Consider the following 27,464-nt stretch of genomic DNA (forward strand, 5'->3'; position numbering starts at 1 on the left):
TGTATGTGTTTATGGATATACTGTACTAGTAGACTTACAAACTGATCAGCTGGAGAGGAGGAAGAGGATTCGGCCACTCATACCATTCATTGAGTGCTGTGTGTTTTCTGTGTGGATCGGTGCCGCTGGACACAGGCTTCTGGTAATACGTTCCAAGCCTTTCTACTAGCTGGACTTAGGTGTGCAGAGGGGCACTACCCTTGCATCTGTTAGGGTACTGGACCTGGCAATTTCTAGTTCACCCACCTCCGCATCCCTGTTTCTGCTGTTGCATTATTTCACTTTCACTACCATTACTCTTGCAAAGACTGTAACCTGGTACTCCAATGGCTGTTCTGTTTTTCTGTCAGGTAGGAAGCAATTCTGTGTTGAACTATGGTGCTAAATACCGCTATATAATACCGCTATATATAGAATTATTTGTATTTGAGGAAAAGGGATTGGTAGTCAGCAGGGTCTTAGTTCCATGTTAATCTAAGGGTCTTATTGATACCCTATTAAGACAAGGACATGGTGATCCTTACTCTGCTAGCCTATTCCAGACATGTCCTCTTCCAGGGAGGAAGTGAGACAATAAAGGTATTCAGAATTAAAAGGTCATCAGCAGGAACATTCTCAGTAGCCATAAAAATGGAGGGAGTCTACTGTAGAAATGATCAGCTGCCTAACAGGGTCGATAGGTAGAGATGGGTCACATAACCTAGTTTCGCTGCATGTCAATATTGTTGAAGCAAAGCACTGCAGGGGAAAGGGTACCATGAATTATTTTATTCTCGGAGCGCTCTGAGTTTTGAGTATGGGTTATAACGTGTCATTCTATGTCCATGGACCAAAAACAGGATTGGAGAAGATAGGCATGGAGTCTCGTTTACTCATTCTGCTCACAGAAATTAAAGTTGCTGTTTTCTCTCTTAGTGAGCAGTAATGTCTTTGTTAGATGTATAGAGATTCCAACTTTCCCACTTTCCCTGAGTGCTGTCATTTGCTTCCCCTCTAAAAGGTATTCCTAGTAACAATGATGTCCAAGTAGCAGTGAATCTTTTCCATCACAGAACTGGACAAAAGCCTTTGGTGCACAAAAAACATTCCAGTTCAAAACTAGCCCACGCAAAGCAGTTGCTTGCATTTTGACAGGTATTCTGAGGTTCTCAGAAGGTTGGGAGTAAGATCAGTTGAATCATTTGGTCAAGCAAGTGGAGAAAATGGACTGGCAGGTAGAACTCTTTCCCTTGCTCCTGACAGTCCAGTCAGACATCATAAAACAAGCGCACTAGTTGGTACCGGATCGAAAATGCAATCGTGCTGCCAAGGACCTAGGTAAAAATCAGACACGTAACAGAAATATTATACTGTTGAATGGTTTACAGGCTATCGGAATTCTCCTTTCCAAATGGATTTGCTAAGCTTTCCAGCATGCCTCATTTCATAAAACGGCAACAAAAAGGCTACTTTTTTTTATGTATAGGAAGATAAATGGCAGAAGTCTATCCAAAGACCTTGTCTCTTTGAGGATTTTAGGTATCGGTGGGAGATTTCTTCATGTGCCTGCGCACATTCACATTCTAAGAACAGGTGGATGAGATAAATGTTTGTAACTCCTTCTCCCTTAAGGAGCCTATATTATAATAAAAACCCCTGGTTTGTAATGGAAAATACCTTATGTCAAAGCTGAAATTCAGCATCCCTACAATAAGGTGCTGTCACTTCTCTGTGGTGACTGGGATCAAGGTACGTGCTATGTACTTCCTGGCTTCTCCCATCCCCGATGTCATCTGCCTGAGCCCTCAACAGGCTTCCGCTGAAAATCCTTCCTCCCAAATCGAAATCTGGCTGTCTCTTTCTTAATAAGAGTCCCTTATCTTAAATCTGAAGATGAAAAGAAGGATTTTATTGTGGGCAGTTAACCAATGCAGGCCTTTCAAAAAGCGGTGTTTTTACTACACCATGTTTGAGAATTCACATGCTGAATAGAGGTAGTGGCAGGATCTGTGAAACATATCCTTGTGCTACAAGTGGCTTCAAAATGCTCCCGCATGCCCCTCAGACTGAGGGACCACTAAGCCACGTGCCACGCTTACACAAGTCCACTTGCCGGAGGTAACTCTGGGACTGTTATTTGGTATTACTGAAAAACAGCAACATACCAAAAGGCTGTTTTTAGTCAGTGACAAGGCACTCTGCTGTGCTCAGGTTTATCTTGTAACCAATGACTTGTGCCTTGTGAATGTTAAGCTAACCTTCTGACTTTTTATTATAAGCTCTCAGTGAACAGGGAGGTGTGTGTCAATTTCTTTCCTCCTTGAGGTGTCTAAGCCTCTTATTCTCCCCAAGCTCCACAGCTCAACTTATGTGAAGAGCATGCTATCTTACTTTCCCCTTTCCCCTTAAAACTCTTGAGACTGGCTTGGATCTGTTTCTATTGCAGAGTAAATCTTTCTACTGGAGGAACCCTTTGTCTGACCTGAATGAGTAGCAACAGGAGAGTGAGATTTCGTTCGTGGGTGGGTCCGATCAGCTTTATGACAAAATTAATAAGTGTCATATTACTGCATTCCGTGTATTCACCATCTTCATCTGTTCCACTCCTCACATCTACTAAGTGCAAGATCTTGACTACCTGAGGAAAGAAATATTGCACGCTATTTTACCAGGTATGTTTGGTGTTCACTAGCTAGTCTTGCTCAAGAACCGTTTGCTGTACCAGCCCTGAAATCCTGGTTATGCTCTTACTGAAAAGACATGACAGGGATATGATGGTCCTGGGGCACTTCTATGTGTGGTTATTCTGAAAGAACAATTATTAACACAGTCGAGTGACTGTGAGGGATGGTAACAGCCTTTCTTCCAGATTTGAGCCAGTCAATAACTACTGAACCCAAAAGTTCTGCATTTTCTCCCATCCTGTTTCTGTTGCACTTGATGACTGCCTCAAAATGCTTCTGAATTTTGAATGTTTTCCACATATTACCTTCAGAATGTTTGTTCCCAGGGCAGAGAGGCTTTTAGTTTTGAATTTGGAGTAGCTCATCTCCAACTTCCCTGTATTAGGATTAAGCCTAAAAGAAACATTTAAAATAAATTAAAAAAAAAGAGATAGAGAGATCACTTTGTGAGCAGACTTAGAATCACAGCTGAGAAAGAAATCCAGTGGTGGAAGAAACAGGAATAACTTGATGTACTTAACAACAGCTGCTGGTATCTAGCTCCTCAAGTGGGGCAGAGAAGACTCCTTTCCATTGTAGCCCCAATATATGCTGTGTAGTTTAAAGAATAAAATAGAAGTATCTAACATCTGCGGAGAGAATTGCTGATGTGGCAGAGTGCTACAGAATGCTTGCTACTATGAAATCTTAGCAGATCCCACTGCCACAGCATTAAAAGAAGCCTGTGTCAATTTCTCTCGATCTTGTCGGTCAGAATCATGTTAAAAATCATTCTGTATCTGAGGAGTGGACTGGTCAGAAATGTTCACTTCTTTGAGAAACCTCTACTGTATGATCTGACTGCAGCTGACAGAGTGAGCTGCTGTCTTTTAAAGAGAAAACATATTTTGATGGCTTTTAAAAAGAGCACCTTCCACCACCTTTCTCAGCTGGTGTTGGAGGTAAAAGACATAATCTGTAGTACCACTATAAGTCACTGGGTACATTACCTCGGTAGCCGGTGACGGGGACAAGGAATGGTGTGGAAGAGTTGAGGCAGTGAATAGAGGAAGTTGAGTACTTGTGGGATGAAAAAAAGCAGCATCGTTTTGCTGAAGTGTCCCAAGATCCCCACCACAGCAAAGGTCATGCCAGCAAAGTAGCAGAAGGTGTCCCCAACAAATACTCGAGATGGGTACCTGCAATCCATGGAGCAGAAAAGCAAAGGTCTGACATGACTGCCGTTGCCACGAAAATGACTATTTATAACTACTGAGTGTATGCCCACATTGCAGGTTAGAGGTCAGTGGGTATCTGCAGCAGATCTACACAGTAAAAACAATTGTAGGTATTTATTCTAAGAACTGCAGGACTGGCACCCACCATCTTACTTGTGGAGAATATGGTATGAAAAGACAGCCAGTGAGGCACAGGAGAGAGTGTATCCTGTGTGTTTGGGTGAGCTGGTGTGACCGCAATTGTTCTAATACAAAGAAAAGCTACAGCTCCATCGATGCTTTGTATTCTTGGTTCTGGCAAGAAGCCTCTTTACGCTCCAGTGTTCCACCTGCACATTGTTAAGTGGTTTTGTTTGTTGAAAAAGGGAGAAACTAGAGGGAAAGGATGCTTCCAAACAAATTCTGAATGTCTATCCTCTTACCAGTTGTGGTAAAATAGGCCCAGCGTGGTAAAAAAAAAGGGAATCATGAAGTAGAGAGAAAAAATATGATCATCTTGATAATCCCCTATAGAAAAAAGAAAAACATGTGTTTGTGATAGGACAAGATGGTTCATTTTTAGTAATACCAGCTACTGAAATCTAGAATTCAATCTCCCTTTGCTTTTTGTGCCCACAAATGTTTGTTATTTTCCTTACCGTTTAGCTCTACAATGTTGAATATGATAATGGAAGCAGCTATCACCAGTGACTGTCCTGCTTCAATTCCATTAATTCCAGCGAGTATGTTGATGGCATTAGTGCAGAACACTGCTAGCATACCCATGTACACGTAGTAGAGGATACCTGCAGATCAGAGCAAGCCAAATGATTTAGTATTTGGAGGCAAAGCAGGCCCTAGACCAATTCACTGAAGTGCTCGCTTCCTGCTTTATACAACAACCTATTACCTAACAATCTCAGTGAGTTTTGAGAGTGGTAGGGTAGCTTCCTCTCTCACATAGTAGACTGCTTCCTCTCTTACGAGTTAGCCGTCAAGTGTACGTGTATGTACAGCACATATGTGACTGCGGCAAACTGCTGTGACAGGGCAGCCAGCTATAGTGCCCTTTCTGTCTTTCTAACTTCCCGGTGTTGTCAGCCATGTGCTGTGTGCCCCAGTACTCACCTGTATTGGCAGGTTCATGGGAAAATGATTGGTGCCTGTCTATGCACAGCTGAATGTATGCTGGGTTTCTTTCCGGCCTAATGTTCAGTGGGTGGAGTGCCATTCTCTTACTAGTTACTTAAGCAAATCTTTAGTCTGCTCCCTCTGCAGCACAAAGTGCTTCATGTGATCCCTTCCACTGACTCCTTGTGGATGACTGTTTCTGTTGATTCATAACTTACCCAGGTCCAAATGCATGCCCAGCAGCAGCCGGAAGGGCTTAGGCACAACAATGGTCGTGTTCCCAAAGTTGGTGAAGTAAACCATGAGCAGTGGGAGAGAAGCCATGGTAGGAAGAAGCAACTTGTGGCGCCAGCGCAGGTTCAGAACATCATCTGCAAAGCCCAGGAAAATCATGCAGCAGATGGCAAGGAGCGAACCGATGAGCTCCACGAACTGCAGGACAGAGAACAGGACCCCGGTCACCGGTGGCCACTCCCTGCCCCTGCCTGCCACGCTTGCAGCACCAGACGAGCCTCACCTCATCGTGAGGAAAGGCCGCGCACTGCTCCTCCACAAAACATCTCAGGAAGGGCACGGGGATGAAACAGAAGAGGATGATCAGGAACACGGCACCGCTGATCACGCCCTGTGCTTCGGGGCTGGAAGGTAGAGCGGGGACAGTCAGCCTTGCCCGGGCCGGCCCCGCGGGGCAGCACCGGGGGGCAGCGCTACTCACACGGGCCGCCTTGAGGTCTTGTTGAGGTCCTCCCCGAAGAGCCGCGCGGCGAGGAAGTGTTGTGTGAAGGCCGGGATCAGCGTGAGCGTGGCCGCAAAGCCCAGCAGCGACCCGCCGAGGTTGATGAGGAGGGGCACGGCAGGCCAGGCCGCCATGGCCACGGCGGGCGCTGCCCCTGCCAAGGGCGCGGAGCGAGGCCGGACGGGGGCGCTGCCCTTCCCGGCCGGGCGCTACGCGGACGGCGCCGGATGCGCGGGGCCCTCGCGGCGTATCGGGGGCGGGGGCGCCATCTTTGGCACTGGCATGAGATTCCCGCAGGCACGGAGCTCTGCTCGCACGACGGCCAGGATCGGTAGCGGTTTCAGCCGCGTAGAGGGCTGTGTAGAGGCGCCTGTCGCCGGTGCTAAGGTCCGCGGCGCTCCTCCTCCTCCGCGGCGCTCCTCCGAAACTGCGCCGGGAGCAGCACTCGCCCAGGGACAGCCCCGCCACAGACTCCGCCCCGCAATGCCCGCAACCGCCATGGCCACCTTAGCCCCCCCTTCCCCCGCTCGTTTTACAGGTACGTCACTTCCTCTCACGCGGGGAGCGGATGAACCGCAGCGGAGGGCGGGCGGGTGGGACCGGGCGGTGCTGAATGACCGACGGCTCCCAGCCGGAACAGCTTTTTGCCTGGCTCTGGGGAGCGGCGCTTGTGTGCGGCCGCGGGCGAGCCGCGGCCAGCGCGGTCACCGCCGGCCGGCGGGGCGGCGAGCCATGTTGCCGAAGTGCAGAATGCGCGAGCGGAAAAGCGAGCGGCCGTCGGGTTCGTTTCCCCACGTGCTTCCTCAGATGTCGGCAAAATTCAGTAAAATACCTTACTGAAGATTTTTGATTGTCAGGGAATCTGTAACTGCTGTTGGGCCCTCGGGGCATTTTTTGGGCGGTGGGGAGGGGAAGGCAGGATAGGCTCAATGTTTATTCACTGTTATGTTCACAAAGGTGTGAGTCGATGAGCAGAAGGGAGACGGAGCAGGAAGTTAGGTAGCAGCAAGAACTTTTACGTGCCCTGAACCTGTATGGCAAGCTGAAATAGGTTTTGATGGCTTTATCTGATTTTTCTGATGGCTTTTTGGCCGCCTGGGGAGCTGCTGCTGTGTTGAGAGGCCTACTCTGCTGTGCTGTCAGTTGAACGTATGCAAAAGCGATCTTGTAAACTTTAAATAAACTTTGAGGCAGGCGCATGGTACTGCCGGGGAGGAAAGCTCAGCACAGAGGTGCAGGGGAGCATGTCTGGCCAGAGGCCGCTGCTACTTTGGTTTGTGACTGTCGGGAGGTGATCAAAATTCGTGTTGCTTGAGAGTGGTGCAATCGGGAGCAGACGAACGGAAAGGTTTTCGCCTTGCTGGTGTGTCCTGCGTGCCTGCTGGGAACAGGGCAATGACTCCCGGCAGAAAAGAGCGTGATGTGAGGAGAAAAGCGTCGTTAATCGGAAAGCTCGGTGGGGAGCTGGGCTTTCAGATCGCGGCTCTTTTGCTATTTCAGCCCCCCAGAAGAGAAGGCTCCGGCAGCAGCCGTGAGGTTCCCCTGCCGTTCAGACCGGGTACCACAGCCTTCCCGCAGGCACGGCGCGGAGCGGCTTGGGCGGCTCCGCCGGGCCGCGGGAGGCGCGCGTGCTCCGCCGCGCCGGAAGGAAAGAGGCGGCGGCGGCGGGTGCGCGTGCGGTGCCGCGGGGCTGCGGCGGGGCCACGTGCACCCGGTGTTGCCAGCGGGGCAGCGCCGCAGCCCGCCCGCCATGCTCGCCGCGCCGCCGTGAGCCCCGCGTGCCGTGCCATGGGGCCGGACCTGGGCTGGGCCGCGCTGGTGCTGCTCTTCGCCGCCTCGCTGCTCACCGTGGCGGCCTGGCTGCTGCAGTACTGGCGTTCTACGGCCCTGCGAGCGCTACGGCGTCGCGGACCGGCGGCGGAGGAGGCCGGGGCCCGGGCGCTGCTCGCGGCGCTTCTCGCCCTTAGGTCTCTACGGGAGCAGTGGCAGCGAGCTTGGGTGCGAGCTCTCAACAGCCAGGCGCGCCGGCACGGGGTACGGCAGGGCACGAGCGGGGGCGCGCGGGGAGCGGCAGCGAGCTGAGGCGGGCCCACCCGCCTGCTCTTCGTTCGCGGGGTCGGGACAGCCCTTCCCCGCAGGGCGCTCCGGCCGGAGGAGCCCTTAGACAGCAGGAGCCGTGCGGACGGCTCAGCGCGGCCTGCGCGGGAGTGCGCTGCGGTGTGCGAGCGCGGAGGGAGCGGAGCGGGTTACCACGCGTCGTTTAATGCGGGTTGGGGCAACACTCTGATGTTTCCACAGCAAGCTCTTCGAAATGTTCTGGTATTTATTTTCTTTAATCTCCCAGTATTGCCATTGTATTAGCTGTAGTTTTGAAGTTCACGAAGGACAGTATGCCTTGATGATTCCATGTGGAAATAATTGCATTATAGCTTGTGTTACCTGCAAGGCAGGGACCTAATGCTCACAGAAACAGTGGTCCAAAACAGTCCAAGGTCTTTTGTGATCTCGGTTTTTTTTCTGTCGCGTGAGTGGGAAGGGGTTACCTTTCTCTTAAGTTGTATAGGAGAATCAAGAGCTAAAAAAGGTTAGCATGAAGCTAACATATTTGAAGACAAAGCAGTTAAAGTCTTGAAGAATATGATGCAAACTTGTGTTTGAGTTTTCCAGCAAGATAGGAAAAGCATGTCCCTTTTTCACAGTGGCAAACTCTAGATTGGATTCAGTGTGAAGTGTCTTCTGCCATTGGGCTTAGTGCTTCCCCAGTTCCCCTGTAGAAACTTGCCCTCTGCTTCCATGCCCCTCTTATCACAATGCAATAGTCATCATGTCAAAGTGTTGCCAGTTTCCCAAATGTGATACACCATACTTTTCTGCCATGTGTTGAATTACTGAGATTCTCACAAAATGACCAGAATGTGTAAGCTCCAGAATTTAGGACTCCTGTAAAGGGAAGATTAGCTGGTGGCTGAATTGGCATGGAGGCCCCTGGAGGGCCACACTTCAGTTTCTGCTGCAGCTGCTCCTTGTCTGGGGCATGTCTGCTCAGAAAGCAGCACTGCCTCAGTGAGTTGCTGGGTCTAAAAGCTGTTTTCTGAAGCGAGGTCTGGAAGTTGTCCAGGAGGACTTTGTCTTATATGAGATTCTGGATGAGATTTGGCCTTTCTTGGAGGTGCTTATATCTGCTTGTGAATTCAAGCTTTAACTGGACACCTTGTTTCCGTTCTCTGTATGGACAAGCTGAGGTGGGTAGAATTACAGTGTGTGATAGTTCTGGGTGCTGGTTTGTGATAACAGACTGGAGTGTCTGTGGAGCCTGACATTGGGTGGCTCTGGGAACTAACAGAGTTTTCTCTTTGCAGAGTTCAGTGCAGATCATATTTGAAGAGGGTCCTCAGTTACCACAAGCCACAAATATAAGTTGTGTGACATGCAAGGGACAGTTGGACCACAGCATGGTAAGGCTTTGCTGTTCTGAATTGTACAGTGTGGCGTTTCTCCATTGGTGGTGTGTTCTACAGAGGCTGCTGAGGCTTTTGTGATGGAGGTGGTGGAGCTGAGCAGGTTTTGGGTGAGGTCTATTTGAAGGAGTTTGGAAGCCTGTCTCCTGTTTGGAGGCTCTGGAGCTGCACATCGGTGAGCTCTGTGAGGGAAGTTGCGTTGGTGGAGCCAGGGTGTATGAATGCCGAACCCAAACATCAGAGTCCTACTGTGGAGAGCAGAAGAGAGCTCTTGTCACAGCACGGGGTCTGAAGTGTCAGGTTTGCATTGTGGAACTTGGTGAGAATAACATAGCTGCCTCTTGCCAGGATGTAAATTCATCTTTTCTTTTTAGGTGCTGTGCTGCCATCTGTCAGCTGAAGCTGTGAAATTCCCTGTCTCTGTTACTCAGCAGTCCCCAGTTGCTGTTTCTGTGGACACGTATCATGTCACTTTGGCTGTACTGCAGGCTCAGGTAAGGGTTATAAGAAGTTAGACATTGACCTTACTCCTCCACCTAGTCCCACACTGATTGAGGAAGGAGGACCTGATTCAGTACAAATAAAGGTCTTGTTGGGCTGGAAGAAGCAGTGTGCAGTCACTAACATTTGGTGAGGTGGCAAATATTCCCCATCTGCATGCCGAGTCTTGTCTTCAGAGTCTTCATCTGCAGTTTTGGCTATGAAACATAGCTGTAAGAAATCCTAGAGAGTTTTGACACGTGGCAGCATTCTGTACTGGCTTTGAAGTGGGTATTTAAGAAGTGAGACGTCCAGAGAATTCAATTCCTCTTGTGGCATAATGGAAGGGGAAAGGTATGTCCTGTGGATATATGAAAGTGTGGTGTCCTGGTAGTGGGTGTGAAAAAGAAATCTATGGGCTTGTCAGTTCCCCTCATTACATTCACCAGAGCACAACACAGCTTTTTCTGGGCGTTGAATATCGGAGATGCTTCTCCCAGCAAAAAAGCTCTGAAATCACAATGGGTGGTAACTCCATAGTTACTTTCCGGCTGGATTTGATTCTCTGGAATGTGGTTTTGTTTCCATCATGATGAAGGACGTAACACTGGAGATGATACCTTGCTTGGAGGCAGTGTGCTCATATATGCACCAAAAAAAAAAAAAAAAAAATTGAAAAAATAGACACGGCAAAATTAGAAGTAACTCAGCGGTAGCAGAAACCAATCCCATGCTGTTGCAGGCAGTTTGAAGCTTCTTCTGGAACTCTTTTGCTCTCAGAAGTTTTATGAAAATTTTCAGCCTATTTTTATCAGGTCATTCTAGTTTGATTTTGTACCTCTGTTCTGTTGTCATCTCCTCCAGAGATCCAGAGCTCCAGAGACCTCCTCTCTCTTTAGCATGTAGTGTGCCTGCTGCCAATCTAGTTCTGGGCAGCTGCAGTTGCTTTTCATCTCTGAGAGGTCCCCTTTTTCACATCTCATCCGATTGCTCCTCTACTTACTGGCATTTTCTAGGTCTCCTTGTCTGCGCCTGGTGAAGTTTTGGGTTGATTGTTCATTTAAGGAGTTGCATGTGGTATTCTAATTGAGGTCTTGCTGCCGCTGCTTTATGAAATGCCGGATAGATTAGCGCATGCCTGCCTGTGTTCTGGAATACTTCAAGTACTGTGTTCCCAATTGTGCCCTGTCTATTCTGCACACTTCCTTTTGGTTTCTTACGTGACCGCTGTGTCTCATATCTGTTGCTTTTGTCCGATGACCTGTGTTGTCAGTAAATGTCAACCTGGCAATTGAGAACTATGTTGAATTTCGTTACCCAGGTTTTAGTAGTGCTCTACGGTCAATTCAGTTCAGTTCCTGTGTGGTTCTGCCTCTGTCTGTCACATGCTTTTATGATGCTTTTATTTTATGCATTATTTTTATTTATTTATTATTTATTTATTTATGCATTATTTTTAATGATGCTTTTATGGACAGTTTTTTTTTAACTTCACCTAAACTACAGGATGGTGTACAGTCTGGTTTGTTGTTGCAGCCTAATGGTGACCCGAATGGGTCTTCAGCCTGAGGATTATCTCCTAGAGATGCATTGCTAACTTATAAATAGTTGTGCTTACATTTGACAATACCTAATTGATGTATGTAGCTCAGTAAATATCCTATGTATTGGTGTCCAGTTGGGCACTTTTGCATTGTACTGCAGGCTTTTTCTTCAGTCAAAGAAATAACAGATCGTTTTTCTCTCTGGTGGTGCCTGGGCATCCAACAGCAGTGAGGAAGCCAGATATCACTATAGAGCATTGAGGCTTCTGCAGCTGCTTCATCCTGTCAGTCTGGGAGTACGTGTGTTCTTATGTTCTGGTTTTTACTGTTGCACTGGCGTGAGGGCCTTTCAGTCGCTGAATTTGGAATGGGGCAAAAATCACCTAGTATAAACAGAAACAGTTTCTAACTGTGGATATTTGTTCTGGGCCAGGTGGAGATCCACTTGGAGGAGATACAGAATGAGGGTCTCCTAGTGTCATGGACATTCAAAGACAGACCAGACTTGGACCTTTTGGTTCTTCCACGACTTGAGCTTCCTGAGGTGAGTGGCCAACAGTGAGAGGCTGACTGTGAGTGGAGGAAGGGAGTAAGGAGCAGAAACAGCTAGAAGGCAGGTTGCTGTGGAGGAGAAGGGTTGGCAACTCACTGCCATGGCCCTTTAAGGCAGTGGAGGGGATTCTTTCATCCTGGAATCAATACTAGCTCAGCTGTGTTAAAACACCATCCTCAAGAGGACTGAGGTGGTACCAGTATCTATTGAAGGCTTTCTATGTAGGTTCCTCCTGCCGTTGTCAGACGTAGAGCTGCAAAACAAGCTGCCACTTTTTTTGTGTGAGGTGGTGTTTGCTTTTTGTTATTGTGTTAGCTTGGTTATGTTGGTTAAGTTTGGTTGGGTTTTTTTGAAGCGATTAATTAAGATTTAAGAGATTAATGTGGGGAATCCCTAGGTTAGAGGTTTAATGAACAGAATGTGGATGTGCTTGCACATCCATGATCCAAATAGGTTGGTAGATTCGTTGTTTTATTGACACCTTTGTTACTTTCTCCTGAGTAGATACAGGAATTCTGCTGTTTTCCCAAAAGTGTGTTGGCACTATCTCCTGAGGTGGTGAGCATGTGACAGACTATAAAAGCTGTATTGTAAAAATTTACACTAGATAAAGTACAGAAGTAGAGGCTTAGTTTGTCACATTTAGAAAGCTTGCGTTTGCCTGAGCTGCTACACAGAAGCTTTAAGCACCGAGGAGGATGGGTATGGAATATGGGAAGAGTATCTAGGAGGTTATTACTGGGAGAATGACTGTGTAGCAGTCTTGAGAGGCAGGTGGAGCTGTAAAGGTGTCCTTTTTTTTAATGACTTTCCTGTATTTCCTCTTGATTTACGGAGAGAAGGATGAAGGGAGAGCGGATCTGTCCACTATAAAGGATCTGATTGAGGATACCATTGTCAGCACGAAGCCAGCCATGATGGTGAATTTGATAGCCTGCACAACTGGAGCCAGTGCAGTAAGTCACTCTTCTCATGTCATTCTTGTGCCTCAAACACAGGCCCCCAAGACACTTCTGAGGGCTGAGGGTCAGGCAGGAAACCAAGGGTTGAGTTTCACTTCTGGACAACAGCTGAATCTTGGCCTGTTCTGTCGTAGGAGTTTGGGTACTGTGACATGACTCATAGGGATAGTTAGAAATTGCTCCCAAGGGCAACTCCTTCCACTTTTTTTCTTGAATGCTCATCGTCAGCCATGTGCTTGCAGAGCTGGACTGCCTGAGGTACGTCTCTCCGTTGGCAGTCGCCCTTACTCTGATCACCAAGGCTCTGTCCAGGGCAGCTTTTGCAGGTGTGGAATGGCCCATGCTTTGTCATCATCAGTTGACGATCTGGTAGCCAGCGAGCTTGTACTTCCCTGTCTTCTTTTCTGTCTGCCTTAAACTTCTCATCTGAAATAACACGAGGGCCCACTGGAGGTCAGTAGCTTTGGATACCTGCAAGCATTCCTTGATGCTTGCGGGTATTCCCCTGTGTTGGTGTGAGGAGCTACTTAATAGATACAAGGATGATCCGTCTTGCTGCTGTCTGCTGGCAAGTGAACGATAAAGGTATCGGTCTTGCTCTTGTCATTCCTCAGGTACCCGGTAATAAGTTGACTCGAGAGTCCCTGTCTGGAGTAGCAGCAGCCCCTCTGGGTTCTAAGCTGTTGCTCCGGAATCTTCGAGTGCTGAACTTGGGCTGCCAGGGGAAGGGAGGTAAGTGTGAAAACCTCCCTTGCTGACCCACAGGGCCAAGCATGCAGGTGGCAGGATTGGAACGAGTGGATGTTTTGGGTGCGTTTGAATGGAAAAGAGGGCCATCTGCCTGACGATACACTGCCTCTTGTTGATGAGTGCACATGTGCCCTCTGTCTCTCTGTTGCAGGAACTGGGGAGATACGCTGCGTGGCGGAGCTAGACAGCCCCCCGCAGCAGAAGTGGACGAGGCCAATGACAGGTGGCAGTGTCGGTGCTGTAGGAGAGATGGAATGGAATGACGAGTTCCTTCTGTAAGTGTCTGCTCTCCTTCTGGCTGGCAGAGCATAGGTGGACCGGCACAGTCTCTGGGTAACATTGCCATGCTGCAGTAACTGATGTGCATGCTGCTGAGGTGAAGTCTGCACCACGGGACAGTGTCCATTTGTGATCCCCCTGTGCTGGACTGCTGATTCTGGCATTTTGCCCCAGCTCACATACATATTTCTTGCTTCACTGAACGCTCTGTGTTTTAACTGGATGGGCAGAAACGCTGATTGTAGGTGCAGGAGGTGCAATGGGGCTGTAGCATAAACAGCCTTCCAGAGGGATTGCCCTCTCGACTTCCACTGGCAGCCCTACACAGCTCTGCAGGGTAGTTCTCATTCGTGTTATTTGGTGCTCTAGTCATGTCCTCCACGGTAGTGCATGCTACTGAAACTTTGGAGAGAGTGATGAGGCGTGTGACATTTGAGGGAGGGAAGATAAAGAATGCAGTTGTTTGCTCCATGGCCATTTTAAAAAGGAGTGCCTAATACCAGTCCGTCTTTGGTTTCAACAGGGAGTTGGGACCTAGAAGCAAAGAACTGAAACTACAGGTGCTGGGGAACAGCGATGGAGGGGGAAGTGAGTATGAGCAGCCATTAGTTGGGTTGTAAGATGGAGAGGCAAAAATGCCTAAGGGACTCACTGTGCTTTAAGCTCATGGTAGTTCTCTATCGGTACAACATGTGATGACTTCTGCAAAGGATTTTTCATATTTAGCTTTATGTGAGCTTCTGTGACTGGGTGAAGTAACTCTGGGTTCTCTTCTTACCGAAACGGTCTGGGGCTGACTTTGAATCAGGAGGTTCCTGTGGCCTGCCCGTCTGCATTCTGAAGCAGGGAGAGGCATGCGGAATTTTGCCTCTTGTGTTAGGAGAGCTTTGCATAAGGCTCTTAACTATTCTTTTGTACTCAGTCGGGGACTAACTGCAGCATCTATTTTTGATGGAGGCCACACAGTGGTCCCCTTTTAAAGGGAGTTGATACCTGAATTGTTAAAGAGGAGTGCAAGAGCACTGCCTGCCCCTTCTCCTTCTTGAACTCGGGAGTTAGCGGAGTTGTGGGGATCTGCTGTGTTGGCCCATAGGGCTGCTTCCCTAAAGCAGAGATTACCTTGGAGATGTGCGAGGTGCTGTGTTGCCGTTGGACACGGAGTGATTCACACAGACACAGCTCAATGTGTGATAGAAAAAAGAGAGTGATTTATTTTGTGGTTTCCGTAGTTATAGATTTTTGATAACGACTAGGGATTGGATAGTTAGGTTACCTCTTTCCTAACTACACTGGTCGTGAGAAACATTCATCAAAAGACATTTCTTTAATGGAATGTATAAACATCTATGTTTATAGTTACTTTCCTGGGAAAGTGGCTAGAAACTATGAAAACAAGATTAGAAGGTTTAGTTCTTAGGGCAACAGTGCTGAGGTCATGCAAAGTGTTCCACTTTTACTCTTCCTTCTTGCAGATGTGCTGCTGGCATATGCCACGCTTTTGATAGATTCTTTGGGCAAGCAACCATCTGGGAGACAGGTCTGCTCACTGGCCCCGGGAGCTGGACAGTCACTGACAGCTGAAGCTGCCATTACATTGGAGGTAATGCAGAGCTCATGACCCCACAAGCTCTGCACACACGCACACTCCGGAAGCATTCATAACGTGAGCCTCTAGCTGGAGACACGCATGTTTGGACCTGAGCTTGGCACAGAGGACTAGCAGACCCTTACGCCATGGAGGGGTGGATGTCATCTGACCCTCGGTCCCTGAGCCTCCCGCTATTGAACTGATACTGTACTGGGGATGGCTCCGTGGTGCCCAGAGCCCTAGCTTTTGTTGCCCAAACATGCCTGCCTTTCCATCTGGGAAGAAGAGCGCCCCTCTGAGCAGTGCTTTACTCTTTATAGCTGCTGTTCCAGGAGTCTCCTGCATCTTTGAATGCTCCACACGCCCCATCTCTGCGAACCAGCATCACCCCCACTAAGAAGGTGGAGATGGACCGGACCATCATGCCTGATGGCACCATTGTGACTACTGTCACCACAATTCAGTCCCGGCCCAAGGCAGACTGCAAACTGGGTGAGGCTGCGCAGCAGCAGGTGTATTGTACAGGTGGCTCCTGTAGCAGGACAGACTTAGCTGCGATACTCCCATGGCTGCTCATGAAGGCAGCAGCAAAACCGTTTAGCCATCACATCCGGTTATTGCAGGTTCACGCTTGTTGCTTGTGGTGCGTGGGTCGGAACACAGGCATCCTTGCTGTTCCCCTAGAGTCTTTGTGGCTGCCTGGAAACTCTTGTGTAGCCCGAGGGGAGAGAATTGACGCAGCTCTGGGTCTGGGGGGAGGTGAGGGAGGGATGAGCCTCTCGCACACCCTTTTGGTGGTAGGAGGTCTAATGCATATGCCACCACATGACCTCTGCGTGATGTCAGGCTGAGTGTTTAGCCATGCTTTCTCTAGTTTCTTCACTGCTAAAGAAGTTAGGTTGAACATACTGAATGTGGAGCCAAAAGCATGTTGACCTGCCTTACTAGGGGTTGTTGCTGCTTGTGGTCTGGCATCCTTGGCTGGATATTCCAAGAGGTGGGGCTGGAAAACTGTACGAATGAGGTATTGCTGTGCGCCTGCTTCACAGGGTTGCAGCCCAGCCGAGGCAACCCTGTCCTGAGCTGCATCAAAAGAAGCGTGGCCAGCGGGTCGAGAGAGGCGATTCTCCCCCTCTGCTCCACTCTTGTGAGAGTACTTGAGTACTTGCCTTGAGTACTGGCCCCCCAACACATGAAAGACATGGACCTGTTGGAGTAAGTCCAGAGGAGGACTGCTAAGTTGGCCACATACCTGGAACACCAACCTGTGCAGAAAGGCTGAGAGAGTTGGAGCTGTTTAGGCAAGAAAAGAGAAGGCTCTGGGGAGACATTATAACAAGCAGCCTTCCAATACCTAAAAGGGGCTTACAGGAGGGCTGAAGAGGGATTTTTTACAAGGGCATGCAGTGATAAGGCAAGGGGGAATGGCTTTAAGCTGAAGGAGAGTAGATTTATATTAGCCATTAGGAAGTTTTTCCCTCTTGGGGTGCTGAGGCACTGGCGCAGGTTGCCCAGGGAAGCTGTAGTTTTCCCATCCCTGGAAGTGTTCAGGACCAGGCTGAGTGGGGCTTGGAGCAACCTGCTCTAAGGGCAGTCTGGCTGAAACTAAGTGTTCTTAAAGGTCCCTTCCAGCCCAAACCATTCTGTGGTTCCGATTTTTTCCCAGTGGGCTTCTTACTGCTTTGCTGCCTCAAAGCCTTACAGAGCTGCCTTGCAGGCTCTCCGAATGTTCGCTTGAGGTTTTTTGGGGTTGTGTGTAGGGGGCACATGGTATGTATGATAGCATAGTCGTGCAAGCTTTGTTTCCACTTACCAGTATCTCGGTGTCTCTTTTGCTGTAAAGATTCACCATCAAGGTCGCCTTCCAAAGTGGAAGTGACTGAAAGGAAGACAACAGTGCTTTTGGAGACCAGCTGTCCTCACGGCCACTTGCCCAGCGGTAGCCGTAAGTGCTTGGAAATTTGAGGCTCTTACTGAAGTAACTGTGTTCCTTAGCCTGTTTTAGAAAGTGGCAGTCTAAATGCAGTTCCCTGAACTCACTTGCCTCTTCTGCTTCAGAGAATGTCCAAGTGCCTGAGTGAAGTTGGGGGCAGAAGGCTGGTGGTGGTGATGTGGGGGATAAAAGACTTTCCCCTTTGACTATCCAGTCAATGACTACGAGTGTTTCCTTGCTCAACAGGAACTTTGCAGGCTATCTGGACCCCAAGAACTTTGCTCACCCTGCATTTTGGGCTCTGATCATGTCTGGAACAGAGCACTGCAGATGTTTTGACAGTTTGCTGCCAAAGCAAGCTATTGGAAGTCTATGTTGAGCGAGGGCTGGGGAGGTAGGGGTAGGGGGGCAGGGGTGTATTTTAATTATATGCCTGGTGGGAAATGAAACTTGTCAGGTACCTGAAAAAGCCAAGAGCTAGCTATACAGAGCTTCCTTCATTTTGATTATTTGGACAAGTCTGTCATAAACTCTGGGTGGGGAAGCTATGTTCGTGTGCATGTAAGTTGCCTATTGCAGGCATTTCGGTCAGAAAGCGACCTTTTGCCTCTGCTGAAGATTGCTTCTCCAAGCATTGGTATTTTTCTTGTGCTCAGGGGATAGCCATATGCCCAACGGGTTGGATCCGGTGGCCGAGACGGCAATCAGGCAGCTAACTGAGACAAATAACAAGACTGCTAAGAAGACACCAACAAAACGTAGTACGCTGATCATCTCAGGAGTGTCCAAGGTCTCTGGTAGTTAGGAGCTGCATTTCCAGTCTGGGAGGTTGTTTTTAGGGGCGTGTGTGTGAAACTAACCTGTCCTGTAGGGACCAGTGTGGGAAGGTTCCAGCACAGATGACTGGCTTATCGGAAGCCTTTCGCTGCTTCCCAGTGAGCATTAAAAGGTACCTCGCCAGTCTGCAGGGCAGCTGCCTGTGGGAGTTCACAATGGGCAGCTGCAGAAAGAGATGTGGCTGCCATAGCTGGTTTTGAACCTTGTGGAGGCTATAAGGAGTTCTCCTTGAACTTGGCTGTGGGAGTGAGGGACGTGCAGCGGAACACTTTATAATCAGCCACGGTCCAGTGTATTTCAGCCAAAGAGTGACCATTGTCCATCGGTGCCATCTAGCACCAATAATCTGAACTGGGCCATGTGCGTACGTAGGTATAGGTGGAAGTAGGGAGATGAATGCAGTTCTTTTGATCCTGTCTTCGTGTCTGTCTGCCCCTCTAACCCCCCTTCAGGTACCTATTGCTCAAGACGAAATGGCACTTTCTCTGGGTTATGCTGCATCTCTGGAGGCCACAGAATATGGGGACTCTGAGGCAGAGGGCACAGCTGACCAGATGCACGATATTACCGAATTGTCGCAGCCACTGGAAGCATCACCATTGGGACAAAGGGACAGTCAGGAGCTGGATGAGACAACGCGATCAGACATCTCTGAAAGACCATCCGTGGAAGATGTCGAGTCTGAAACTGGCTCCACGGGAGCCCTTGAGACAAGGAGCTTGAAAGATCACAAAGGTAAGGATGAACTGTTAGGTAGGGTAGCTAGCATGAGCCCGTAACATTAGCTGTACCACGAGGACAAAGTGACATCCATGTTCCACCCCCAAGCATGGGGTCTGCAGCCACCTTTCGGCATAGCAAAATGATGGAGTCTGGAAAAGCCTGCCTTTCTTTTGTGTTTTTTCCACCGGAATGACCCGAAATGCCTTCATTTGTAGGTGTCTGATTCCTGTAGCATTTTAAGTTTCTGTGCCCTCTTAGATGGGATCCCTGTGCAGCCTGTGTATTACAGAGAACGCCTTTTCTCTCCCTGATCTCCAGATCAGGCGCATGTCCATAAATAATGACTTATCCTCTGAATTTGGCCACCTGTGGTATGGACGTGGAGGCTGCCCAACAGTGTGGATTGTATGGGCCTTGACTGCCCTCCTTCCTTCTCTGCTACTATCAAAGCAGCTAGTACCCCTGACCTGTCGTACTGTAAGATGCCCACACAAACTCACTTTTTTTAAATGATGGAGTGGGCTGCCCCAACCTAGCTCCTGTCCTGGCCTTCCCACACATTTATCAGTTAGGTGGATGGTGCACCTTGGATTTCTCTGCTGCTGACTTACAAAAATAAATGTAAATCAAAATCTTGATTACTCAGAATATTAGAGTGGGACAAATTCTGGGGAGTTGTACCCTGTCACAGCTAGGTATGATTTGAGCTGTGGAGACCCCGTTTTTGAACGTCGGTGGGTAGAAGGGTGTACAACCCAGATTCTTGAGAGAGCTAGTGGGTGGGGAGTGAGAGGGAAAATGGAGAGCAAACCGCCTCTGTAGGAAATACCATTGTAGTGTTATACAGTGTGCAGGTTTTGGATGTGTCTTTCTGAGGTTGAAAGCAATTGGCATCTCCATCTTCTGCTTGTGAGAGTCATAAGGAGCCATTGGCATTATGTGCCTCCAGACTGGGCACGTCATGAAAACACGGGCAGTTGTTCCAGGCGCTGGATGACAAAGTTAATCCGCGTGCCCTTGAGAAAAACTGGTCTGAGAGGCCTTTTCCCTCTCATATGTTCCTCTCAGGGTCTTCAGGTTCAGTTGATCTCGCTTGTTTTCCATTCATATGAGTCTTGGCTTTCATTTAAAATGCTGCACGCTTCCACTGAGGGGAGGACATTGTGTAAAAGGAAGTTTATGTAGAGGGGTCACGAGACGGAATGTTTAATGAGGCAGCTTGTTGGTATTGCAGTCTATCATGAACTGAGACACTGCCTTGTGTTTAGAAGCTGGGATTAGTCAGTGTGCTGTGTATTTCTGCCACTCACTGCAGAAGAGGGCTGCTGCATCTCTGAGAATGGCTGGATATGTTACTGTCCCTGAAACTTGCCAGCGCAGGATGTTATCGTGGTTTCCATCTCCTTCCTGTCTCTACAGTTAGTTTTCTTCGGAGCGGTACCAAGCTCATCTTCCGGAGAAGGAGCAAGCAGAAGGAAGTGGGCCTGAGCCAGTCGCACGATGACTTGTCCAATGTCACTGCCAACTCCACTGCTAGAAGGAAAGCTGGTAGCTTCTCTCACCGCCTCATCAAACGCTTCTCCTTCAAGTCTAAATCCAAACCCAAAGGTAGTGACAACACATCAGCTGGTGAGAACTGAAGGATGGAGAAGCCCATTGGAAAGATTTCTTAGAGATTGTTTTCTAGTCTCTTGTCTTCCCACTCCATGGTATCTGTGACTTGCAGTCCAGTTCTCTCCAGCCTTGGCTGAGGGAAGACACCCGAGTGCTTTATGCCATTTGGGGAGTGGAGGTGGCAAGCCTGGGACTTAGGCCGTTTGGCTGCCTCGGCTTAGCCTTCTCTGCGTGCTGCACCCCACCGTGCTCGCCCAGAAAATCCAGGTGGCATGCTAATCCCCCTGGGGGTCCCAGGAACTGCAGAAGTGAGTCCGTGTGTTTAGGTGTTTGGCATCATCAGGTGCCTCACGGAAACAGGGGCAGGTCTCTCAAATGGCAACCTTCAGAGTTAAAATCAAGAAACTACTGGGTTAGCTACAGTGTTGAGAAGTGTGAGATGTAGCCTCACTCAGCTCTTCTAGTGGCAGAGAATGATGCAGTCACTGATGATCTAAACACTATTATTGCTTGTGTTTGGTGCAGAGGCTGTAATCTGAGGTGCGCTGCAGGGTGATGCATTCCTGGGTCATGAGCTGTCAGAGGAGAGCTGTCAGCTGTCAGAGTTGTGGTCCTCTATCTGGCTTTGCCATTGGAGCAGTCTCTGGTTCAGACAGCACTGAGGACCCCGTGTTTTTCTGTGCTGTGTTGGTGAAGGAAGAAGTCTCTAAGAAGGAGGAGGAAGCTTTAACCACTGCACAAACTTTTGTAGAAGCCTGAGCCCTTGCAAGAGTGCCCGGTCAGTGCTGTTGGTTCTGCCACCCTGTGAAGCCACCCTGTGACACAACACTCACTCTTTCCACATTTGTGTTCTTGAACAGGGAAGGTCCTGTACTGAATGCACATACCAGCTATTGTAAGAGCAGATTCCTTACTCTTCGGGGTGGTGGGGATGTTGCCAAAGGGCTGCCAGGCTGTCTTCCAGACCTGCCAAGCATCCAGTCTCAAGCTGTCATGGTTCTCGTGACGAGGACTGGCACTGTGCTGGGGATGGATGGCAAGGAATAAGGCAAAGAATGTAGCGAAAGGCAGTCTGATGGGGAGCCTGAAGGCACATGGCAGAAGGAGGCAAGAGTTTACATGTGTCACAGGTGGGTTTCCTTTACTAGAGGGAATCTTTCTGGATTGCATTTGGCATTTCCTTTCTTCCTGCAAACATGATCCACCCCATTCAAACAGGGCATTTCTGCAGCAGGTATTTGCAGAGAGCGAGAGGTGTGCAGGGGATAATAGAATCCCTGTGCAGGAGGAGACTGTCTTTCTAGAGAAACATTTGTCCGGTCTCCTGGCCTGTACACATTTTATCTGTAATATCCCTAGAAGTTCCCTTCAGATAGCACATAACAATGCTCTTTGGAGAAACACTCATGCCCTGCCAACGTGCCTGGTTTGAGAGAAACCTCCTGCTCTCCTGTGGGTTGTTGAGTTAAGGAGGTGTGACAGAGGGGAGGAAAAACCTCACAGAAGAGCTGCTTCCCAGGCCTGACTGGATTCTCTAGCTCTGCTCTTCCGTTAAGGGTATCTCCTGTGGTCGTGTCTGTTGCACTTCCTTATGCAGGATGCTGCCAACTGAAAAAGCAGCTCTCTTGATGACACGGATGAAATGTGTTTCTTGGAAGGACAAACCTTCCTGATTTGCTGATACTGCTGCCATGTGCCATTTCCAACAACCAGAACGTGTTTGGTGTGCTGCAGATAAAGAATTTACAGGTGGCTGTTTCTTGCATGTTTGTACAGATGGGGAAGACCAGAGTTACCAAGGGCTGTAATTGAAAGTGCTAGTGTGTGCTAGCAGGAGGGACTCTTGGCTGTTTTTCTTGCCAATTCCTCACATGACTGGGCATGTATCAATCCAAAAAATCTTGTTGGTTCAGCTGACTGACCAGGAATCTCTACATCTGTTTCGGTCTGGGAGTCTTTGTTGTCCCCAAGCTCTGTCACGTCTTTTATCCTTTGTTTTTTTCCTTGTCTGCACGTCACCGTGGCTTTGTTTACAGTTCCATGCACTACGGATGTCAGAGAACTCACTGTTTGTCACTGAGGATCATTTTCCTTGATGCGAGTGACTGGTTTGCACTACAGTGCCATTGGAACTTGGGCATCTGTAGCTTTTCCTGTAGCAATCCAGCCACTGCTTTCAAATAGCCTTCTTTTGCTGGGTTGGTGCAGTGCTGTCACGTGTGGCGCTGTCCTTCTCAGGCACACTCCTGTTCCCAAAGTGCTGGAGTTTGGTTTCAATTTGGTATTCTCTCTTGCACCACCCCCTTACGACTTGTAGCTGTGACAGTACTTTATGTTCCATTTGCGTATTTTATTTATTAGTTTTAACACCATTTCAAGGTACTAAGCCTTGAAGATTTGAACCCAGACAGCACCGCTTCTCTGGTGAGAGACTCTGAAGCCTTGCACTAGCAATGCTGGTGTGTGTGGAAGAGCCTGTGGCTCTTCAGTTGTGGGTTAATCAAGGACCTGCCATGAGTCTCATTTCATAGTCCCGTGTTCTTTTCTTTAAACTGTAAGAGCAGCTTGAGGTGTCTTGGTGCAGAGTGGCTGCAGGTGAACACTGAGGGTCACCACTGCTTTTCAGAATCAGGGATCTGAGGCTTGTGTACACAAGGAGGACTGTGAGGGCTAGCCAGTGTTGTCCTTGTCACTGTAGACTGGAGGCAGGAAAGGCAGAATTTCTGTCAGACAAACACATACGTGGATTCTTGACCAGCGTATTTTGGTCTGGCATGGAGGAGGAGGTAGGAAAGGGAGTAAAACAGAAGCTCGAGTTACTCACTGGCCTTGGGGACCCTTTCTAGCCATGTTAAATGGGCAGTTCTTGTCATAGGTCCATGGCGTCGTGCCTGTTTTGTTCCAGGTTTGTTGGCCTGCCAGTGACTTGCACTGGAGGTACAGTTTTTGATTTTGAACCTGGTGTGGCAGAAGATGCCTGCACTGTGTTTGGCAAAATGAATGGCACATGGGAAGCATGCCAGTAGGGGCATATCTTCCCTTGAATTTATAGCAGTGTTTTTTCCACAGACAGTAAATTGTGCTGCAAATCTATATCTGGTTAGACAGCTTGCAAAGGAAAGGGATGCTGTCAAGTGCTGACAGCTCATCCCCAGACCTTAGGTCCTACATCTGCTTGTGTTCCCTAGAGGAGATGTATTCTCTGATACTTCGTTGCTTCTCAAAGTCCTGCAGCCTAGGAGTGGTACGGTAACCTTTTAGCTTCTCTTCAATGTTCTCTGTAAGTGCGGGATGTTTGGCAAGAGTGCTGTCTGAGGAACAGAGGGATATCGGGGCATGGGTCTGCTGTGTGCATTGGAAATTTTTTGGTTCTGATACGCTTCTCATTAACTGTGTTGGTCTTTCCTCTTCTTACCTGAACACGGCTGTCCCTCTGGCCCACAGAGATGTTTTCATCCCCCAGGCAGTAGGTGCTGGTTTTGTTAGTCCTGACTATGAGAGCACAGGTGGCTCTTCCTGGTTTCTCAAAGGCATGAATGGTAATGAATCCACCTTGTGGTGGAGGTGTGATTATTGGTGTGAGCGACGATTTGTCTGTCCTAATCTCAGATGGAAAGAGAAGGTCACATAGGGTTTTGTTCTCCAGAAGCTGCAAAGACGAAGTCCCTGGGAATTTCCCCCCATAGAATGGCTGCTTTAAGAAACCTCTTTTGTATTTAATCCCCACTTGTGTTTCTGGCTTTAGGACAGAAGAAATGCTATTTGAAATCTACTTTCCCTGTTTAAGTTCTTCCAGATACCTGTGCCCTCACCTTGGTGCTGCCGTGCGCTCTGTTGCATTTCATAATGCCTGGGACCACACAACGGCAGAACCCCATGAATGGCGCAGGCCACCATCAAACTTTTTAAGCTCGAATGATCTGCAGTTGGCAGATTGTTGTCTCAGGGTAGGCTCACTATTTGCACCTTGTGAAATTGGTCCTTGACCACATATATGGTGGAAGAGGAACAGCAGAGCAGTGGGCTTGAATGCATGGAGGCTTCAACCTGCATATGAGGGCCTGTGTTCCAGATGCTGTGTTTGTGCTGCTGCACAAACAGAGCAGTGACTTGTAAATGAAGCCAAAGTAGGCATTTTGCTGGGATTGTTTTGGGGTTTAGTTTGTTTTGGTTTGCTTGGAGGGTTTTTTGGTTTGTTGGGGGTTTCTTGTTTGTTTGTGGGTTTTGTTTTGTTTGTTTGTTTCCTATTTTGGCTGAACAGATTTACTAGAATTTACCTATGCTGTGTATTTTTACTTCTCTGAAGAAAATAGATTTACGCTAGCTGTAAGTATGCTTGTCAGTATATTTCTGTCTGGATACATCTTCTCTCTATGCTTAGGCAATGCTGTTTAGGAGTCGTGTCATCCACAAAGTCCTCGGTGTTGGCCCATGAGAGATATCCTCTTGAGTCAGTGGAAAATAGATGAAGGAAAAAATAGAGAACCTCAAAACCTCAGTGTTCCGAGGGTGCCATAGGATTTTGCACGATGGATGTCTGAGGCCAGAGCAATTGGGTGCATGGATGTGTATTTGCACGTGCTTACAATTAGAGCATACTCTGCAAATGCCTATACCGGTAACGGTGCAAAGCGACTGAGGATGACAGTGCCGATAGATGGGACAGGAGAGTGGCCATACCAGCTTCTGTAGCATTCATACCCATCTCTTGCGCAGATTTCTGCAGGGGCAGACCAGAGCAAGCAAGTCCAACTCCTGCCCCTGCAAGCACCCTCGTGCTGCTTATGCAGTTGAGGGTGTGGTTTTAGGCAGCTTGACTGAAATGGGGAAGAGCGAGGGGAGACTGCTTGGGTGGAGAGCAAGTTCAGTGACAGGCACGTGCTACTTTTAGACTAGACCTGAGTGTATGGCAAATGTTTTTGTTAAGTTTTTTGGCTTTAGTGAAGCAATAGCTTCTCTTGGGTCATTGTTTGCTAAAACTACAGAGAAGTAATTTCTGGGTAGCTGTGGAGAAGCTTGAGTTTTTGGAGGGTTGTCGTTTGTGCTCTTTTTGTGTTGTTCTCTCTATCCCACCTCCCCTACTGCAGGGTCACAGTGAGTCTCAGGGTGGAGTAACAGTCCCAGTGGTGGTCAAACTTCCGGCAAAGGTGTGCTTGTGATATCGCAGCTCCTTCTACAGGCACGACTGCTCCACGTCACCTTTCCTTGCTTTGTAAGGTACTGGACCAAATACCAACATGGAATTTGAATTAGCACCCCTCCTTGTGTGTGCTCTTTTGTACTTTGATGCTTTCTGTCTGGATGGATTGTTTTGACCCCTGACCTATTGTTCAGGTGGGAAAGAATTGGAACTGTGTAGCTAATAATGAAAATAAAGCTACATATGACTAAGATCTTGCACCTTTATAAATCTCAAAGAATAATTCTATTGTTGTATAATGGCTAAATCTGTTACCTTATTAAACCACATGAAAATCAAAACCGGAGTCTGACTTCATACCTATTATAGTGCTGTGAGTTTCGCTCCAGCCTGTCCCTGTCTCCCCAAAATTTTCCCACTCAAATGATGACAAACCGTGTATACGGATGTAAGGGTCTGTAACAGCCCGAAACATTTAAATTACGAACGGAGCACTGTAGAGGGGCGGGGAGCTGAAATCACAGTGGGGGTAGGCTCAGAGATTCGCTCCGCTCTGGCCAATCACAGCCGCCCGTTGAATCCGGGCGCGGTCCCGCCAAGCTCTGCCCGCTCAGTCGCGGCCCAGCGCCTCAGGCAGCCCGGCCCCGCTCCCCCGTTGTGCTGAGGCGCCGCTGCGGCCGCTGTCGCTTTGGGATCCGGCGGAGCCGTGCTGCCGCAGCCCCGGCAGGTGCTGTTGGGTCCTGGGAAGGGTGGGCGGGGGCTCCCCGTTCAGGTCCCGGCCATTGGTTCTCCCAGGGGAACAGGGAGAAGGCGGGGAGCAGACGGGATCGCGGGAGCGGGGCTTGAGGGGACAGCGGGGGGCCGCGGAGTCGAGCGCGGCGGGAACGGGCGGGCTGAGATCGGCGGGCCCGGCGCTGCCTCGGGCTGTGATCGGCTGTGCTGGCCGGCCCTGGGGCACAAACAGCGTGCGCTGGAGGGGTGCGGGCGTTAGTTCGGCGGTGAGGTGCGAGCGGCGGCGGGAGCTGCGGCTGCCGATCCGGGGAGCGCCAGGACGGGACCCCGGCGGCTGCCGATCCGGGGAGCGCCGGTGAGCTCGGGCGCGACGCCCGCGTCTGCCGGGGCCAGCATCTGGGGGCCGGCGGTGTCCTGGGGCGGCGGGGCCGGTCGTGGCCAGTTCTTTCTGCCACGCCCTGGGCTGTTCGGGCGGCCGGAGGCGGGTGCGGGGTCTGGAGTCGCACAGGGGGACGAGCTGCTGCTACTGCGACACAGAGAGGAGCTATTTCGTAGTTTCTGGATTGAAGATAATGTTCAAAATATCGGGAACAAAGCTGGGTTTTTTGCGATTTTATTATTGTATTTTGCTTTTATTTAAAATATTAAAGATTTTCTTTATTACATGATTTTGTTTTGCTCGTTTTATTAAAATAATAAAAATATTATTATTAATGATAATTACTTTTAATAAGATATATTTTTCTGTTTAGCTTTATTAATCTATTAATTAAATATTGTTGATAAATAATTATTAAATATTATTTATTAATTACTTCAGGGGCTTTTTTGCTGGATAGCTGATGTTAATTCAGTAAAGATTGTGGGGCTGGGGCTGAAACACCAGTTGTGGGGCCAGTGGAGACATAAAGCCCCAGGGTGTGGACTAAAGACCTTGGCACTGGAGTCAGGCCTAAGCAATGTGGGGCAATGGAAATACTGAGGCTGGAGCTGGGTAAATGCCATGGGGGAAGGGGATGGAGCTGCAGCTCAGGGCCTGCAGGAGGTGCCTGGGGGCTTAGCAGCTCCTGCCTGCTGGTACCAAGCAGAGGCTGAGGATCTGGGGGCTGGGAGGGCTCCAGGCCCGAGAACTAGCCCAAGGGCAC

The 27,464-nt window shown here is 49.0% G+C and overlaps 2 protein-coding genes across 4 annotated transcripts; one reads left to right on the top strand and one right to left on the bottom strand.

Annotated features, from left to right (window-relative positions):
- Nucleotides 1–747: 747 nt before the first annotated feature.
- Nucleotides 748–5,867, bottom strand: DPAGT1 (dolichyl-phosphate N-acetylglucosaminephosphotransferase 1). Its single transcript, XM_058857133.1, has 9 exons — nucleotides 5,706–5,867; nucleotides 5,508–5,628; nucleotides 5,209–5,422; nucleotides 4,519–4,665; nucleotides 4,303–4,387; nucleotides 3,653–3,841; nucleotides 2,969–3,056; nucleotides 2,462–2,617; nucleotides 748–1,313 (listed from the first exon to the last, which is right to left on the bottom strand). Exons 1-9 carry the CDS (start codon nucleotides 5,858–5,860, stop codon nucleotides 1,248–1,250), a joined length of 1,221 nt encoding a protein of 406 aa, XP_058713116.1. The 5' UTR covers nucleotides 5,861–5,867; the 3' UTR covers nucleotides 748–1,247.
- A 466-nt stretch (nucleotides 5,868–6,333) lies between these two features.
- Nucleotides 6,334–26,331, top strand: C2CD2L (C2CD2 like). Of its 3 annotated transcripts, none has more exons than XM_058857131.1 (14): nucleotides 6,334–6,549; nucleotides 9,086–9,181; nucleotides 9,559–9,678; nucleotides 11,642–11,752; nucleotides 12,604–12,717; nucleotides 13,338–13,455; nucleotides 13,625–13,748; nucleotides 14,276–14,340; nucleotides 15,225–15,352; nucleotides 15,661–15,832; nucleotides 17,184–17,285; nucleotides 17,930–18,063; nucleotides 18,563–18,845; nucleotides 20,253–26,331. In XM_058857131.1, exons 1-14 carry the CDS (start codon nucleotides 6,340–6,342, stop codon nucleotides 20,471–20,473), a joined length of 1,998 nt encoding a protein of 665 aa, XP_058713114.1. In that variant the 5' UTR covers nucleotides 6,334–6,339; the 3' UTR covers nucleotides 20,474–26,331. The 3 variants fall into 3 exon arrangements, with proteins under 3 accessions (XP_058713114.1, XP_058713115.1, XP_058713113.1); XM_058857132.1 differs by having other exon boundaries at nucleotides 6,334–6,507; XM_058857130.1 differs by lacking the exon at nucleotides 6,334–6,549 and adding an exon at nucleotides 6,587–7,760.
- Nucleotides 26,332–27,464: the final 1,133 nt, after the last annotated feature.

This window comes from Poecile atricapillus, chromosome 25, assembly GCF_030490865.1.
Source record: "Poecile atricapillus isolate bPoeAtr1 chromosome 25, bPoeAtr1.hap1, whole genome shotgun sequence".
In the NCBI taxonomy this organism is placed as follows: domain Eukaryota; kingdom Metazoa; phylum Chordata; class Aves; order Passeriformes; family Paridae; genus Poecile; species Poecile atricapillus.